Source organism: Callionymus lyra, chromosome 4 (assembly GCF_982586985.1).
Source record: "Callionymus lyra chromosome 4, fCalLyr1.hap1.1, whole genome shotgun sequence".
Taxonomy (NCBI): Eukaryota; Metazoa; Chordata; class Actinopteri; order Syngnathiformes; family Callionymidae; genus Callionymus; species Callionymus lyra.
This window is the reverse complement of record NC_141821.1, coordinates 35,635,593-35,653,232: the sequence shown is the minus strand read 5'-3', so window position 1 is coordinate 35,653,232 and position 17,640 is coordinate 35,635,593. Positions and strand designations below refer to the sequence as shown.

The following is a 17,640-nucleotide window of genomic DNA, read 5'->3' as shown; positions in this document are numbered from 1 at the left end:
AGGCTCAGTACAGACAGGAATCATCTAAAATAGAGAGAGAGATGACGTCTGCACGGAGACTTGGAGCTATCCACAAACTCTCCTGGTTTTATTTAAGAAATATAAGTGAGAAGCAAATATTCTAACTAATAATTATTCTAGAAATAATAATCTATCGGCTAATAGCTGGCTAATAGCTCCGTAAAGATGTTCAACCTATCAGGTGCTTTAAAAATCTCAAATCACAATATTGTTTAGAAAACTGCTTCTTTTTTTTTTTGTCAAAAGAAATACTGATCCTAATCTCTGACTCTATTGAAGTAGACTGATAGAAGTATATGTATGAATGCTCGATTAAATTGTATGTAGATATACACAAAAAAACAATTCCAACCATGGTTGTCATCAAAGATTCAGACAGCCGTTGGGTTCAATTTAATGAGGAATAGATATATTGTATAACTTGAATTTATTGTATATCTATTATACGGCGTTACATATCTGAGACCAGCATTTATAGATCTTCAATTCTAAGTACATATTGTTAAACCTAATAATTCCCTATTGATAATTAATTTATTCATTATGACACATAATAGAAAAAAATATTGTATTTGTATTATTATGGTTAATGCAAAAAGCAACCATTTATTTTACTGATTATTTGACTAAAACCCCTCAACAGGGTTTAATGTTATAGATTTCGTATTTCAATCATTTTTTATTGAATAACTTGAAAATAAATGAACAAGCAGAGAGAGCCACTAAAGCTAAATGAGCAGTAACCTTATAAATCACTATAAATATCAGTTTATTACGGGCCAGCAGACATTTCTGAGGTGTGCAGGTTTTAGTTCCAACCAATTAAAAGTACAATGTTTAACCAAGATAGACATTAAAGATAACTGATAAACAACTATCTGCTTTTCTATGATTACTTCCATTCAGTTAGTTACACAAAGTTCCCTAAGAGCAGTTGGTCGCACTCAAGGGAAGACTTAAAGGTCTCAGCATTCATGTGGAAAAAGATGACAAGATTTCCAGTCCAGCTCTCATGATAGCCAAGATGATGGAGCCGGAAACCAGAATTGCCAGAGTGACTCCGTCAGGTGTTCCTAGAGAACTGGTTGACCTACAGTGTCTTGACTTTATCTGCTAGACTCATCTTTTCAAAATGTCTTGCATGTGCGTGGGCTCAGTATAGTCGGCCATTACTCACGATCTTCTCTCGTCGGTTATTAGACAGCCACCTTGAAGAGTTTGCAGTGGAACCAAAGGCAGGAAATCTAATTCTTCATCTGCGACGGCTTATGCAACGAACAGTAACAACAAGTAACCACAACCGTCTTCGTCCAAAGAAAAGAAAAAAAAAGTACACGTTTTCTGAAATCTATTAGACAAGAAGTATATTACCAGTGTCTAAGTAGTTGTCAAAAGATAACAATAAATTGGTTGTGTAAATATCTAAATGTTATCTTCAGGAACTGAAGGAACTCATTTAGATAATAGACACAGACCTCAGGTCCATGCTTGTGTGGAAATCAAATATTGGGTATTTGCACATTTCAATCCAAATACAACAATAATTTCTACCAATGTTTATCCAACCCGTATTCAAATTTGACAGGATTAAAGATTTCGGCAAAAGGACAGTAAAATCATCGTCAGTCGTTTTTTTGTTTATGTAATATCCACATGGGCAAACTTGATATTCAAGATGCTTATCTTGAAACATTTTACATAAATTCTTGGGTATTTTCCGCAGTGCTAGAAGAGAGAGAAGTAAGCACACAAAAATAAAGTTTGTTGCGTGAAAAGGTTTGTTTTTTTACATACCCTTTTGTTTTTCTTCATGAGATGCTTTAATTGACAAACTGCACAGAAAATCTCAAAAGGCAACACCCAGCTCATAATCTACAAAGACAAAAACATCTTTTAAATGTCCTTGGTTTTGATGTTGACATCTGCAAACTGCACAATAAGTAGGATGGGGTATTTTTCTTGAATTACGAGAACATCAGTCCAGCAGAACTTTAAGGGAAAAAAGGATAAACTGAAGCCAGATCTAAGGAAATGGCTGTTTATACAGGACCACCTCGTACCACCAACATGGCTTGTACAGCTGGGGTGTTTGGACTTGACAGATGAACTGTGCCATATGTCCTCTCTACGTATGTGTGCACAGTTGGGTGTCAGGCAGTTCAAATCAACAAACCATAAACAAGCTGACACTGTGAACCTTTGTAACCCCATGTGACCTTTCGACTGATTCCTCGACACACAAAAAAATCACTTTCACAATTTCACTGGCCTTCCTAAGATAACACCATTTATAAATCCAATTATAAGAGTACAATGGATGTGAACATTAACATTATTTGGTCATTTTAGGATCTTTAATGTTGGCAACAAAAGCTTATGATTCTGATGAAATGGTACTGGGGTCAATATTTAATATTATTATTATTTATTTTTGAAAACTGATCATTTTCTAAAAAATAACTGCAGTGTATTACTTATGTTCTGAGGCTTTCAGGTCACACCTCATATGGTTGATAAAGAATGTTACTTTAGATCATTTTAATGTGTCTGTTTATGAAGAGATGGTTGAGGGAAGTGTGTGTGTGTGAATGTGGGTGTGTCTGTTCTCTGGAAGGTATTTTTATCACTGGAAACTCCTGAACAATTAGTGGCTTCCCTTCACTATCTGCTGGCGTGTAATTTAAAGGAAGCAGCAACAATAAGGCCACGCAGGTCCTCGTTACCCCTGTGAGCCACAATCACTGCCTGCACACACAGCTGGCTCCAGACTCACTGGCACACACCAGCAGAGCCGCTACCAAGTCCACCAATCCGGCTGCCCACAGGCTCAGACTCAACATTGGGATGACAAGGAAAAAGGGGACCTGAAGATCTGTGTTAACGTTGTCAAACTCACCGCTGCCCTCTGAAAGGCCCCTTTGGTGTAAGTGCCCCCTCCTCTGTAATTGATGGCTGGAATCTCCTGGTTCAACAGGGAACACTTGTGTTGGTGGGACTTGGGCGCAGTGATGTGGTCCACTCTTGTCACCACGTGGGTCTTGGATGAGAACGTCACCAGTGCTACCCGGGTGTCTTCTGGTGCAACTGGAAAGTCAGATAGCATCTTCCGCACGAACCTCAGCTCGCTTAGAAAGTTGTTGGCACCCACGCTGGACGACTCATCCACCAGGAAGACCAGGTCCAGACAGTCACTCTTCTCCCGTAGAATCCTAACATTGTGTTTGAAAGCCTGACCGAGGCGCTCCACTTTCCTCTCAGCCGCCTCGGACAGGTTGCCCGCTGTCAAGGAGGAAGCCAGGGGAGTCATTTGCCTGGAGCGCCGTGTCTGCGACTGGGATTGAGTTTGTTGCTGAGCCGTCCAAGCAACTGTCGATAAATCCAGAATGCAAAGGACTAAAATGCTGGTCCATGACGAAAAGTGTCTTAGGGAAAACATTAGGACACGCTGCACAACACTTGGCTGATAAAAACGTAGTAGTTCTGTAAGAAAAAATGGAAAGAAAGAGAATATTTCCTATTTTTGCGTCACTGTCCTGAAACACAGATGATTGCACCAGCTCATTGCAGTGATCCTCCAAAGTGTTGCTGGAAAATTGTTAGGATCCTTCTCTTTTCATTCAAAGCTGTCCTTCCGTTTCTTCCTCTCTTCAGCTAAATCAGCTCTTCCGTAAAAACACTTGATGTTGATAAAAAATAATAAATATATCTCAGTATTTATATCTTCTTCTGGATACAAACATTATATTTCCAAGCTTCTAGGTTTCTTTCTGTGTCCGTTCTTCCTCCTTCTGCTCACTCTCCAGTTAACGTGGAAATCTGTGCATCAGATCCAAAGCAGCACAAGCCTCTGCAATCCTCCTCAGCTTCAGAGTGCTGTCCCTCAAGCTCCTGCTTGCCTATGTGACGTTCCTGCCTGTGCAGCCAAGCTCCAAATGCTTCCTTCCCTCTTTTCCAAAATCCTTTTAAAAAAACACCATGAGGTGGAGGAGGAGGCGGCGGAGGAGGAGGAAAAAGTTGGGAGACACATAGAGGCTGAGGGGGAAAACGGGGCAGTCTAGACTCGGCCGTGAAGTCATTTTCTTTCCCCCGTTCATCTCTCCTCCTCCTCCTCTCTCACCTCCCCCTCCCATCTATTCTGTCTCTCACCCTCCCCCTTGCACCCCTTTTTCACTCACTCTATCTGTGGCTATCTGCCCTGACAGTGGAGTGAGGTCCGGTGTCATTTAACTTGTCAACGTGACCAAAGAAAACATCTGTGATCACCTCCATGTTCTTAAATCAATGCTCCTCATCCTCCTCAGACCTTACACAACCTAACCAAGGGAAGGTATTTAGGGTTCCATAGAAAGACCAGGGTACAATGATCGGCAAGAAGTAGGTTTGAATCTAAACTTGTGCATTGAAGTAACTGTAAGGATGACATCTCTGAAAAGTGGCTCATTATTTATGGTATAACTCTTTTCTTTACTCTTTCTATAATTTTCATTCTTACTATGTCATATATACACTCAGGTCTACTATTGCCCCCACACTTTCGATCAAGAGAGACTTACTCACTGGTTAGATTTTTGGGAAAGATTGTATGTGGTGGAATAGACCCCATCAGCAGAGTAAGATTATCGCCCTAACACTGCGACTGATCTCCCTGAAATTTACAGTAAATAAAGACTTAAAAGAGTAGAAAACAGGTCCCAGAAAATCACACAAAGTTGGCAACAGAGTCAAGGGAAAACGTCCTTGTAACAGGCAGAAACCTCAAGCAGAACCAGAACCAGTGTGAAAGGCCTTCAAGCAGCTGTGTCGGAGAAAAGAGAGAAAAAGAATAGTGAAGGAGATTTATGGACAACAGTGTGAAGCAGGGGCAGCAGAGTCTAGACCAGATCACGGTCCTGGTTCTGGTGTTGGCGGCCCTATCAACTGAGGATCGTGAACACTATGAGGACTGGAGGTGCTTAAGGGGGGGGGTTGTGTTATGAGCTTGAACTGATAGTGGAGAGAGAACAACTTGACAGCTAGCCATGATTGGTTTGCAAGAGGAGCTGTGATCGTGCGATTTGACTGGAGAGGAATGTTGATTCTACCCCTGGTCAGCTGAGGAGTGAGCGGAGTGCTTAAATGAGGACAGTCTTCCTGATTTAAATTTCACTGAGCTTCATTTCTCAGTAATAATATTTTAGATTGCAGGCAAAATGAAGCAGATTAACACTATTTGACAACATTTGACAAATTCTTTATAAAGAATTGCAGTCCAAGTAAAATAATATAATTACCTATCAACACACTTGCAAACACTGAACACTGAAATACAAAGAAAAACCCATGAGTGAGTCCTAGACTCTTCTATTGTTTTCAATACAACCTTTTTCCATTGTTTTTATATTTTATCACACTATATAACACAACAGGCAACACAAGGGTTAAGGAAATGAGTACAAAGGAAGAAGAAAAAACATGAACACATTTGCAATGTTTTTGAATCACTTAAAATAACCTTAATCCGATTGTGATAAGAAAATGTGTTTCAATTGTTCATTCCACTCTGTTTCAAGGTTTGTAAATATGATCACAACCTACCAGTGACATAAGCCAGATGAATGTTACTGATAGTCTAGTGGTAAAAACTCCACTCTCTTAAACAGTTTCACTTCGTCATCAGAGGGTTAAATTAATTTGCAGTGAACCAACACTATTGAATCAAAATTTTTGTTATTATTTAAATAGTGTATTATATATTGTGTAATATATTTCCCCCATTTTCCTAGATGTACTCATTGGTGGAGCGACACACCAGTAAACTGCTCTACAAACATTTGTCCGATCAACACAGCTGGGACTTCCTGTTACTGCTGCTTGAAACTGACTGGGAAAGTGTGATGATGTGGTGTGAAGATTATTTTTGTGTGATCATGTGCACTGAAGAAGAAAAAGTGACTCTGTTGAATAGCAGGAAGTGAAGAAACATTGGTTAATCGAAATATTTACACAATGTTTATTTATGTATCATATAATTAAATATTGTGAAAGTGACCTATGATCATATCCAGGAAACATGAAATTCTGCTGCCAACAACCTACTAATATGGAGGCCATGAGAAGGTTAATTTGGATTATCTGGTTTGAAAGCATTCAGGAAAGCTGGTGAAAAACAGATAAAATCTGTACAGTTGTGTCTCGAAAGATTTTTAACCTGTACGGATTACAAAACAAAGGATTGACAAATTGTTTCATTTTATTTAAGAGGGTTTCAAAGGTTTCAACAATCACTTGCATGGCTTCTAAACGCTGCTATTCACATACCTAGCTCTGTTCAAAATAGCACAGAAAGAATAAATAAACTTCTATATGTATATGGTGTCAAAACCTGTTCAACGTTCAATGAACATCGTGTAAAGAGTCATTCGTTCTGGTCAAGGGAAGTGCAGTGACTTTTAAGCTATGAGACGGAGTCTAGGATTTTTCTTTTTTTGAATTCTTGAATCATATTAGTTATTGAGATGATTGTATGCTAGTAATGTAAAATCCACATCAAATTACTTCCAAGTTAGCTCACTATTAACCAGGTTTATTGAAAATCCTATTTGAGTTGTAATTTTTCAAACAAAAACAACACTGACAAAAATGATATAAAGCACCAGACAAGATGGCCACAAAGCAAGACAAGCATAATCAACATTAAAAAGATTGTTAACACAAGTTATTTTTATATAAAATAGTTGTCTGTCTTTTAGGAATAGAAGATGTATTAGGGGCAAGGGATGACAATACAATGTCCAAAAAAGGGCACAACCCTCATCATGACTGGAAACAGCAGATCAACAGAAAAATAATAACTATGGAAAGGAGAAAGAGTTGGGATATAATCTGGATAGATGAATAGAATGACACCAAATTAGAGAAATATACTAATATAAATGTGAATGTGATGAAGTAATTAGAAGCAAAATGGCAGTTGAAAAATTAAAAATCACTCAGATTTGCAGCAATATTAAAGCCACTCTCAAAACTAAAATTAAAATATAGAAACTGGACAAGTGAACATTTTATAAACCATAAACTTCATCAGTTCAACATCTTTATGTACTGTATATGCAGTGCTCAGTCTTTGCCGAAGACCGAGGAGAGATTCATGATATTAAAAGGCATGGGCTTGTTTAATGCCAAGAAGTCAATAAATAAAGAACCAAACAAGTCTAGATCTGAGAGTCGACTTCACTATTTCTTTTGCAGTAGCAAACCCCAGTGAAGTGCATCATAATGAAATGTAGATAATTAGGGACGAGTTAACAACCTCCTGAAGTTGTTGTGATATGGATGGAAACAGACCAAAAGCATGTACTGCAGTAGAAAAGGGGGACTGAAAACACAACAACAGAAAAAAATAAATAAACATGGAACACAACAAAAATAATATTTACCAAATAATTTATTCATTCCTACTTTATGCCCCTTGAACTGAACATAATTATTGTGAAATAAAATATTTTGAAAAGCGTTTAACCAATGATTCCACTTGGAAACTGTTACAAAAAAAAATTTGGATAGAAATATGAGCGATCGTCTTTATTCTACCTATTTAAGACTGAATTTAATTTTAATGTGCCTTCACTATTTGCTTATCAGGGCAAATAAAAATAAATACATTTACATGATAAGTGTGCAGCCTTCCTGCTTCTGTAAAAGTCAAATAAAAAGAATAAAAAAGCTTTACTCACACACCTGTTCCCTCACCTGTGCGTACACTCCAGCACGACAGGCTGGAGCAGCACCCGTATATTAGGAGCTTTAATAACTCATTCCTCAAATTTCTAAGATATTCTGGCCTGAAGCAATGACAGAGCTTTTTACCACATTCTTCAATTGTGGAACTATAATTCCATTCAAGGTCTTTTTTTCCCCTTGAAGGATTTTAATAAGGCTTTTTGTTTCATGCACTTGCTTGTATTTGTTGTACAACAGCATGTATTCAATAGTTGAACCCATTACATTCTAAGAGCAACAAATTCAACTTCTTGAACACTTTCTTACAGTTTAAGAGGGGGCTATATTGCACTTTTAAATGTGTAAGGTTTGCACAGCTCTACGATAAAGATAATATAAAACAAGCGCATTTATAAAACACATTTAAGGTTCACCGACACATTTTATTTGATTTTTATTTTATACATTACGTCACTCAATGCGTCGGTTTGGGTAGTTCTTAACCACAAAAGTTTGGAAACGAAAGAAATATACGGAGACCATATTCAATGCTTCTGAAGACCAGGTTTAAAAAATAAAGTACTTTCTGCAGAAGGTGAAATTATATAATAAGTCGAACTGTTGATCATTGTTTAAGCTAACTTCTAGCTTCTTGACCGGAACCTGATTCAACAACATTGATAAAAACCAAGTAGGACATACATGTTGTGCCTTTATGTAAACAACCCTTGGGGTTTAAAGAAAACCTTATATTTAACATAATTTGTGTATATACTTATTCGACGAGTCCAAATGATCAGTCGAACATCGTCTGTCGAGCTGATCTCACACAATAATCCTACAGCTCCCCCTGCAGGGAGGATTTGGACATTACGCCACAAAGTAAGGCAAACTATCAGTCAGGAACTTGTATTGTCAATTTGTCAGCGTTGTAAACACAAAACAACTGTTTGTTTTTTGTGTGGTGGCGGTACAGAATAATACAATTAAATAAGATAACACACAAAATAAGCTATAGAAAAACAGAAGCAAGCTCCAGGGCAACCACTGTGCTATATAGATAGAAAGTCTATTAGGAAGTGAAACACCACAAACATGTATTTGGTGCTGACAAAAATCAATTTTATGAAACATGGGATTACTGTCAGTTTGGATGACATCAAAAAGAAGGCGTGACCCAGTACAAAACGAGTACAAAAGTAAGTGTTTGTTCAAATACACTAAATAATGTAAAGTTACATCTTTTTAATCTGCAGTGTCTTTGTGTGTATTTGTGATGAGTTGGAAGAGCATATCTTTGATGTCCTGGTGCAAAGACAAGTTGTTAAATGTTCTCCTATAATGTTTAAAAAATGTTGTTAACTCTTTGATCCATCACAGGATTGTTAAATTATATGTTCACTTCCCAATTTAACAAAAAGCATAATAAACATTAATTATTATTAATTATTAAAGTGTTGATTTCTATGGGTAAAATGAATATTGCGTAAGTTTAGACTTGTTTCTTTTATTGCAGATAAATGTACGGGCACAAATCGCACCACACGCGAGTATGTTTCATGAACCACCACAGCATCTCTGATGAATGATTTCAAAAAGTACCTTTTATTTTTCCTTAATAAAACTGGTTCATTTTCTACTTTTTTTATTGTGGGTCTTTGACCATGTGATAAAAAAAATGCTTTTAAAATTGCCTTCAGGTGATGAGTTAACATTTTCGCTCTGGTCAGGGAACATCTTGTCATCCCTTATCCTAAAGTAGCTAACCTATCGAGGTGTTAATGTAGTTTGGCCACTAGATGATGCTAATCTACTGAGTATAATAAAGTTGGCATAGGTATAAAATGATAAAGAGGTATGATCATGGAGTGATATATTAAGCTCCTCTGTTCTCCTGACTACAGCAGACTAATCCATCAACCCTGATAAAGGTCACCATAAACGGTTTGTTTTATGAATTTGCTGCCATTATCTTTCTTCAATTAAATACCACACACACTTAATATTGATGTTGACTGCAGGCACTGTAATTAAATTTTAATATTTGTCATGCACATAAAGACAAGTCAGAGTTGTGTACTAGTGAAGCCATGTGAAAGGTTTCAGCATCTCTGGAATCAAGGTTCTAAGAAGATGAATAGTTCGATGTCAGGCTAGGACTATTTAAAACCCCAAGCTGTGTTCACGTGCTGCATGAATATTTTAGTACGACCAAGCAGTCTGCAACTACGTGACGTCCTTGAAGTGGAAAACCCAACAGACCTCAAGATGCTTTAGATTTGATAAAATAATAACATGGATTAATAGGCATAAGTGCTGGTTTCACGTGATATAACCTCAATTTTTAAGTAATTTTAGGTAAGAGGTTCTTCTGTGCAGAAAAAAACACACTAGATGGGAATGGTTCAAGCCTTCGTGTTCTGTGACACGAATGTCAAACTTAATAATTCCCACCCAGGAATAAAAAAATATTTTGCACTCTTATGTATATTTGCCAAACTGACTATCTATTCAATCTATCCTCATTATAATGTGTTTGTCCTACGTTAAACACATCAAATCCTTTTCCTTGGACAGTTGGACTCTTTTTAAAATTCCTGAATCTTTTTCACGTGAGGTCACATTACCAACATGAGTATTAATCTATTTTGATGTTGAGTCAATCGTCTGGTGGGCCACTTCTGGCCCCCGGGCCTTGAGTTTTTCACATTTTGTCAAATACATGTACAATTCCATTTTAGTGATTACAATGCACAGTGCCAATCTAGTGAAAAAGTACATGAAAAAACATGCTTAAAAGTTGGCTGGATATTTTTATTTTTATTCAAACAAAACAACAGCAATATCAAATGATTCAATGTACAGTATATAAACATGTGTATGGTTTGTTTTGTAGTCTTGCTACCAAGCTAATGTGAGCAAAAAACCTGTTCTGTAAGAGTTGATTTTCCCCGTGGGCTCTGTGACGTACGCTTTCAACTCATGCCAACCATGCACATAAATGGACTGAAGATATTTGACAAACCAACTAGTATATGTTATGGAGTGTAGCATTTTACGGAGTCAGACGCTCTTGGGGCTCTTGTGGGAAAAGTCTACAACTCTGGATGTGTAACATTCTACACCTTCTCATTTATAAAGCACACACACGCACACACACACACCCCCCCACCCCACACACACACACACACACACACACACACACACACACACACACACTCACGCTGACTGAGAGAGAGCGACTCAGGACAGTAGTTTAGAGGAATGATCTCTCCAGAGCCAGTAGAGCTGTATTGATAGAAGATGGTGAAGGGAGGAGTACAGCAAAGGAGGGGGGAGTAAGGTGAGGAGGCCATGTCTTAGGGCGGTGTGAACTGGATTCAGCCAGACATTCAGGAAAACAGCCTCACCGAGACTTTGCTGACATTATAAAGGAGGAGCTGTACGGGGAAGTGCACATGAGAACATGCGCACACTCCAGAAAGTGTCAAAATAAAATACTCAAGTTGCAACCTTTACTTGAAAAACATTGTATTTGCTCTATAGCACAGTGGAAACAGGCTTGTTATACTAAACAGAAATGGGTCGTGGTAACAAACTGAAATTAAAACTATTAGTGTGAATTCTAAATACCTGTACATTTTGCGTAACAAACAACGAACAGATTAAACAACAACAAAAAAATGTTCAAGTGTTTGTTCAAGTGAGTCAGTCGTACAGTTGTGTACAGATAAGCTTAGTTAACTTGAGGGTAGATTCGTCTGTTTTTTTACAAATAGTCTAACAAACACATTTCTTAACCTCAACAGTAACCATAAGATTAAGCGTCGAAACAGGCATGTTGTTTGTGTTTTGTTTAGTAATTATATAAAATATATACTTAAAAGGTCAAGATAACACCGAGAACAACACAGGAGTTCCAGAAAATAAAGGAAAAGCCTGCACTAATAAAAATCTCTTCGTCAGGGTCAATGGAGGTACTTCTGATACTGCCTACTGCCTTTATTTTTAAGAATCTCTATCTGCACCTTTGATGAGGCCTGGAGTATAGTAAAGTATTCAGATGGAGACAATATGGTTGATCACATAGTTCAGGAGAATTAACAAGTTCAGTCACACTCTGCAGGGAGTAGCAATATAGTAACAAAAGATGAGTATCAGTCATCTGAAGTAATGGACAGATATAAAGAGGGAAGTTAACAACAGACTTAAAGAAGGGACTGAAAGGGGTTGGACAACCTAAATGCCTTAAAGTACAGACCTTTTCTGTGACCAGAAAATAATCCAACAGAAGTGAACTATTTGAACTAAAAGTTGCTGGCAGCCAGACTCAGGTGGTTAAGACAGATAGGACATGTTGATGAAATGATGTTAGAGATGGAGACAACATGTAAAAAGAGAAGAGGAAGAGAACCAATTAAGCTTATTGATTTAATAAGTGAAGACATAAAGAGGAACTTTGACTAGGGAGGATGTACAAGACGAGATAAAATACCGCAGGCTGACTTACTGTGTCAAACCCTGATAGGGATGAAGAAGATATAAATACACCTGTAAACAAGCAAGGATTCTTTAATAACAACAAGGCTATTCAACTTAGGGCCTGCCGGCCATATCTGACCCTTTAATTTATTTAGACTGGCCTGTAGCCCATTCAGTAATACATTATTAATAGGTTTTCAAAGAGCTGATAACACAGCGATGTAAAGTTGACACGGAAACATGTGATTTAGCGAAGAATGGACTAAGACAACCATTGGCTGTTAATATCACACTGTCTGTGCCGTCAACATTGGTATACCATGAGGAAATACTTCTCTGTTGCCCATACATCAGTACAACATTTTATATTTTTTTAATACGTATGCCTAAAATTTGAAATCAACTGTAGAGGGTTTAACCTGGACACCCTTCTGGAAATTGTTGTTGAATTGCAGCTCTAAAAGTTACTGGCATCTTATCTCTTGTGGCTCAATTTGATACAAAGGATTATTTTATTAAACTACCCATTGGTTACTTTGGACAGATAGTTACTTAAATATTGTTTAATCTTGCTTAGAATCCTTAATATTCTAATATGCAATAAGTGACAAGTCCCTTAAATGTTTACACCATTAAGTAAATATCTTGAAACTCAAACCTCATACGGTTAAGGTCCCTTTAATGTTAAGAACACTGTGTTTGCTGTGATCTCTTCATGTGTTTTGCACACATTGTGCTAGAGACTCGTATTTTTCAGGGGACCTGGTAAACACACGGGTCAAATTACCATCTCTGTTACGTGTTGCACGCCCTCCACACTAGTCTCCTCCTCTCTTTCAGTTTTCAAGATCCTCATTGTTTTTGTTTTGATCCCTTACTGTATATCAACACATTCCTTTTGTTCTCGCTTCACGAGTAGGTCACGCTTTCCTACTGACTTGAGGGCATTCACCTCCCTCCTGTTCAGCACACAAGGACCCTCAATACTGGAGGCTTCTTGGTTATGTAACCAACCGTCTTACATTTCTGCAAATACTTGTTTATAAATGCGTGGCATGAATAGACAGACATCACATTACCAAATGCCATGTCTGAGTTGAGCATGTGCCTTTTACTGCTTCCAGGAAAACATTGGCACATGGTGTGTCCTTCTGTACTTAATTCCTTTTTGAAGCAAAACAAAAGATCCCTATCACAACTGAAATTAAGATCATTACAACCAGAAACAATTCAATTAAAGTTTGATTATTTAACCTGTTTCTGCTTGAAAGCAGCTTCATGACACTTTTTTTCTGCCTTTGTCAACAAATTTTGGGATATGGGCCAGGTCATAAATAGAGCTGTTTGGATAATTCTGATTATAAATATAGACCCTCCAGAATAGATGTTATGATCCAACAGTGAGAACATTTTGCCACTTCTTCTGGTCCCAATTTCACGTTTTCCCAAATACAGCTGTCACGTTGCGACAGCATCACTTTAGCAGTTGGCAGGTCTGTATTTCCAAGAAAGTACAGAACATGTGTGCATTTGTGACTTTCAAAATCCATGCTATGCTTTCATCATGATCCAAATTCTGGAAGCATGGTTGGCCAGATGAGTCCAGTGTTGAGGCTAAAGATTCTGTTTAATTTACTTGTTGTTAATCATTGAATTCAAAATGTTTACATCAGTTTGTCATCTGTTGCAACCTACGAGAACAGATCTTTTGAAAAAATATTTATGAATATATAAGAAGCAGTTGGGTTAATCTTAGTTAACTTTGAAACACATTTGATGTATCAAAATATATGCTTCCTTTAGCCACCATCTGACTCTTCTACAATATGTATACTCATATTCGGCTGATGATGAATAACAAAAGGTTCTCCAGTTCCAAAAGACTGGAGAGGGAAACAGGTATATATCCAGGTATATATCTTGCTACGACCCACACATTGATTCCAACACATCTGAGTTGTTTCTTTGCCTCTTCCTTTGTAAGATATTGTTCCCTCTACCAGTTGTAGCCATATGGAACTGAAGAAGATGAGAGTCAAAACATCTGCCCATAGCTGTAGTTGTCTCACTTTGGAACCTTCAAAAAAACCATGACGTGGATGAATGAGGTTCTAAAGGACATGTGTGAAATATGTAAGAGATCACAGTCTAGAGCTATCAAATGCTAGTCTAAACTGGTGTGAAAACAGTGGTTAGTTGGTGTGACCATGAGCCACCTCTGTCTTTTGACTTTTTGTTATGCAAATTGTAAACATATGTAGATGGCTTTACAAATAATTGGCTCAGTACTTTTGAACAGCAAGGAATTTGTAGCCTTCCTAATGCCACATCTTAATCATGGCTAAAACACCATTGCAGGGTGGACCAAAGTATGGCTACTCTTGCAGGTAAACAGTATTTATTCATTAGTATGTGTTTTTTAATATTGAAGTTCAGAACAGTTCAATCCCATAAGTGCTTAAAATATCCCTCATAAACACTGCAGTATTTTTAAAACCTCCCCAGAACACTTCTCCAGTGGTTAAGCATTTGATTACCTCTTAACAATGAATGACCCAAATCCTTTCAGCAACTGCAGAGACAAACTCTAATCTGAAGCGTTAACACAAATTAATTGGTGCAAATGATAAGATTAGGTTTGTTGTTTTAAGAGTGTATTCCTTTTTAATTAATTTGGCACATGTTGACTTCAATGATCAAATTATATCAGTGATGTATTCATCTGTGAACGGACAAATTATTATTATTACATTTTTTTATTGTTATTTTTTTTAAATATGTTTATTGAGACATATTCAACAGTGTATACATTTTCACACATGTAATATGCTTTTTTTCTTCTTTTTTTTTTTTAACAGATCAGGGAAATTCAGAAAAAACAGGTTTTTGTTTCTTTTCCCCCCAATCAGAAAATAAAATAGAGATACAAATAAAAATAAAAATAAAGATAAATAAAGTAAAGTAATACATTAATTAAAAATAAATAAATAAATAAACAACACACAGATAACAAACCAAAGGTAGTTTTTCTTTTGAAATGCAGTGTATACATCAAAAAAGGGTTTGAGCATTTGAATTCAATATGAATTTAACATGAATACCCGTGTGTTCCCCTCCCTCCCCACCCCTCCCAGGCTCATCTCACAGTACCGATGGAATGACACATAAAAATATAGTTTCTTCTCAGTCAGGCAGTGCCTGAAGTTCAGCAAAATATTCGATGAAAGGTTTCCATTTGACATAGAATGACTCTGTGGTGCCTCTTAATGTGTATTTAATTTTTTCCAATTTAAGATAGTATATTGTTTCTCTCAGCCATTTTGGTATTGGTGGAGCATCAGATGATTTCCAGCTCTGGAGGATGCAGCGTCTGGCAAGCAGTGAAGTAAATGCAACCATTTCTCTAATAGTGCGGTGCTCAGTCCACTGGTGATGTTGGGTGTGCCAAAGAGAGCAATATATGGACAGGGTTTCAATTGCACGCCAAGCACTGTGCTCATGATTGAAAAATATCTGGACCAAAAAATCTGAATTTAACGGACAAATTATTATTGAAAGATACAAATTATATTGATTAAATCTTAAATAAAAGCTTAAAGAACGAATGAATGCATACTACAAAATGTAACATTAATCTTGTGATGTCAGATGCATTAGTGAAATGAAGTGTCAGAGTATTGGCCCATTTCCAGTCATTTCGTGTTGGAACCAACTGCAATATATTGTCTTTTATCACTCTTCTAATTGGCCTTGGGCGGCGTTAGATACAGAGAGTTCAGTATCAGGAGTGATACAATCTCTGATTTGATCACATGGTGAAATCATGTGAATCACAAGGCATTTAGCATTACAACTTATTTGTCAAGCAAATGGTTATTTATTTTTTAAAACAAGTATTGCAATTGCTGGGAAGTCAGAAAAAAACTCCTGTAATTTACATTGTAAGACAACACCCATCAAATGTTTGATCAAGCCTAATCTATGTTGATACAGTTAGTCTGCAAACAATGTATATATTCATTCATAACTCTTCGGGGAACGCTGCATTAAGTACAGAATAAAGGAAGATATGATAGCATGATAGTTGGGAGCATGGTCACCTTTTATTCCCTCATGTTCTAGTTGTGCCAGTAATAGATGCTGTTCCCTACGTTTAATTAAAGGTTCTGCGGTCTTTTCATCCTAATCCAATTGGTTTTTATGAAACATTTAAGGAGAACGTTGCTGTATACCTGTCTTTGTATTCTTCTGCCACTCAAACTATTTTCATCTTCATCTTTTGATCAGCTTGTGTGACGCCTGCAATGTTCCCTCATATTGAGGATCATCGATATCCATCTATTTTGTATTCATCAGCTGTGTGTTAACATGCAGTACAAGTTGATCATGAGCACATTTGTGTCATTCCGAGGAGGATCCTGCAGCCTGCACAGCACTGCAGCCTCACTTCCATTACCTCCATGTTTTCATGTTATTCTAACAATTTTCCACTCTTTGAGCAGCAAACAACTTGAAGCAAGAAGAGTAACTCATTAACCAACTTATCTGGAGCATCACCATGCCTTTCACTATCTGTTACCTGCCAGAGTCAAAGTGGTGTTCTGTGTGTGAGTCACCGATGATTAGGTCAATGGAAATGTGATGGAAAGCTGTGGTGTCAAACAGTTGCAGTCAATTAGATGCAAGTATTCATGCATAAAACAAAACATTGTGTCATTTTCAATTATTCAGCTCAAGTAAAAAACGATACACCCCTCTCATTCAGGAAGATCAGTTATTATGTATACCATCTCAAACTACAAGAGACAGTGAGAGGATGTGTGAGATCATCGCGATCCAACCGCCTGTCTTGTGAACAGTGTAAAGGTCCAGGTCCGTTTTTTTCTTTATAGCAATAAAGTCTAAACGCTGAGTCAGGATTTACTGAATACTCCACTCCTTCCTTTACTGTTGCACTGTACATATGTAGCATTTTTTTAATGTTAATATTTGTTTATTCCGCCAAAAATTCTGGTTTATATGCAATAAAGGTAAATGAAAACAGGCTGAGACCTTCTCCATATTATTCTCGGCACAGGTCTTCTTTTCCAGGATTTTACCTTTCACCCTTGAACCTAATCTCTCTGCTCAAATGCTCCAATAAGCTGATCAAACACACAAACACAAAAGACTTCCATCCCGTCAAACACTGTCCTTTCCCTACGTAGAGGTGGAGTCTACTCAGATTGATCTGTTATTTCTTCTCCAATTCTCCATCAAACTAAAAACTAGTCTAATGCCATTACTTCTTTAATCAACTTAGTTGGTGATGCAATTACAATCAGTCTAATCTTGTCGGGTAAACAATGCTGCAAACAAATGAATGAGGAAGTTGCAGTTGTTCACATGGGATGTGTGCTACATTTGCAGAAGGGATTATCAGCAATGTTGCAATCAGAT

At 37.3% G+C, this 17,640-nt stretch overlaps 1 protein-coding gene across 1 annotated transcript in view; it reads right to left on the bottom strand.

Annotated features, from left to right (window-relative positions):
• The window catches only part of svep1 (sushi, von Willebrand factor type A, EGF and pentraxin domain containing 1), a 55,119-nt gene extending 51,123 nt beyond the window's left edge, over positions 1-3,996 (bottom strand). Inside the window, exon 1 of the mRNA XM_087790052.1 lies at positions 2,918-3,996. Coding sequence (XP_087646178.1) covers positions 2,918-3,457 — 540 coding nt within the window. The 5' untranslated portion in view covers positions 3,458-3,996. The remainder of the gene's footprint in view (positions 1-2,917) is intronic.
• Positions 3,997-17,640: the final 13,644 nt, after the last annotated feature.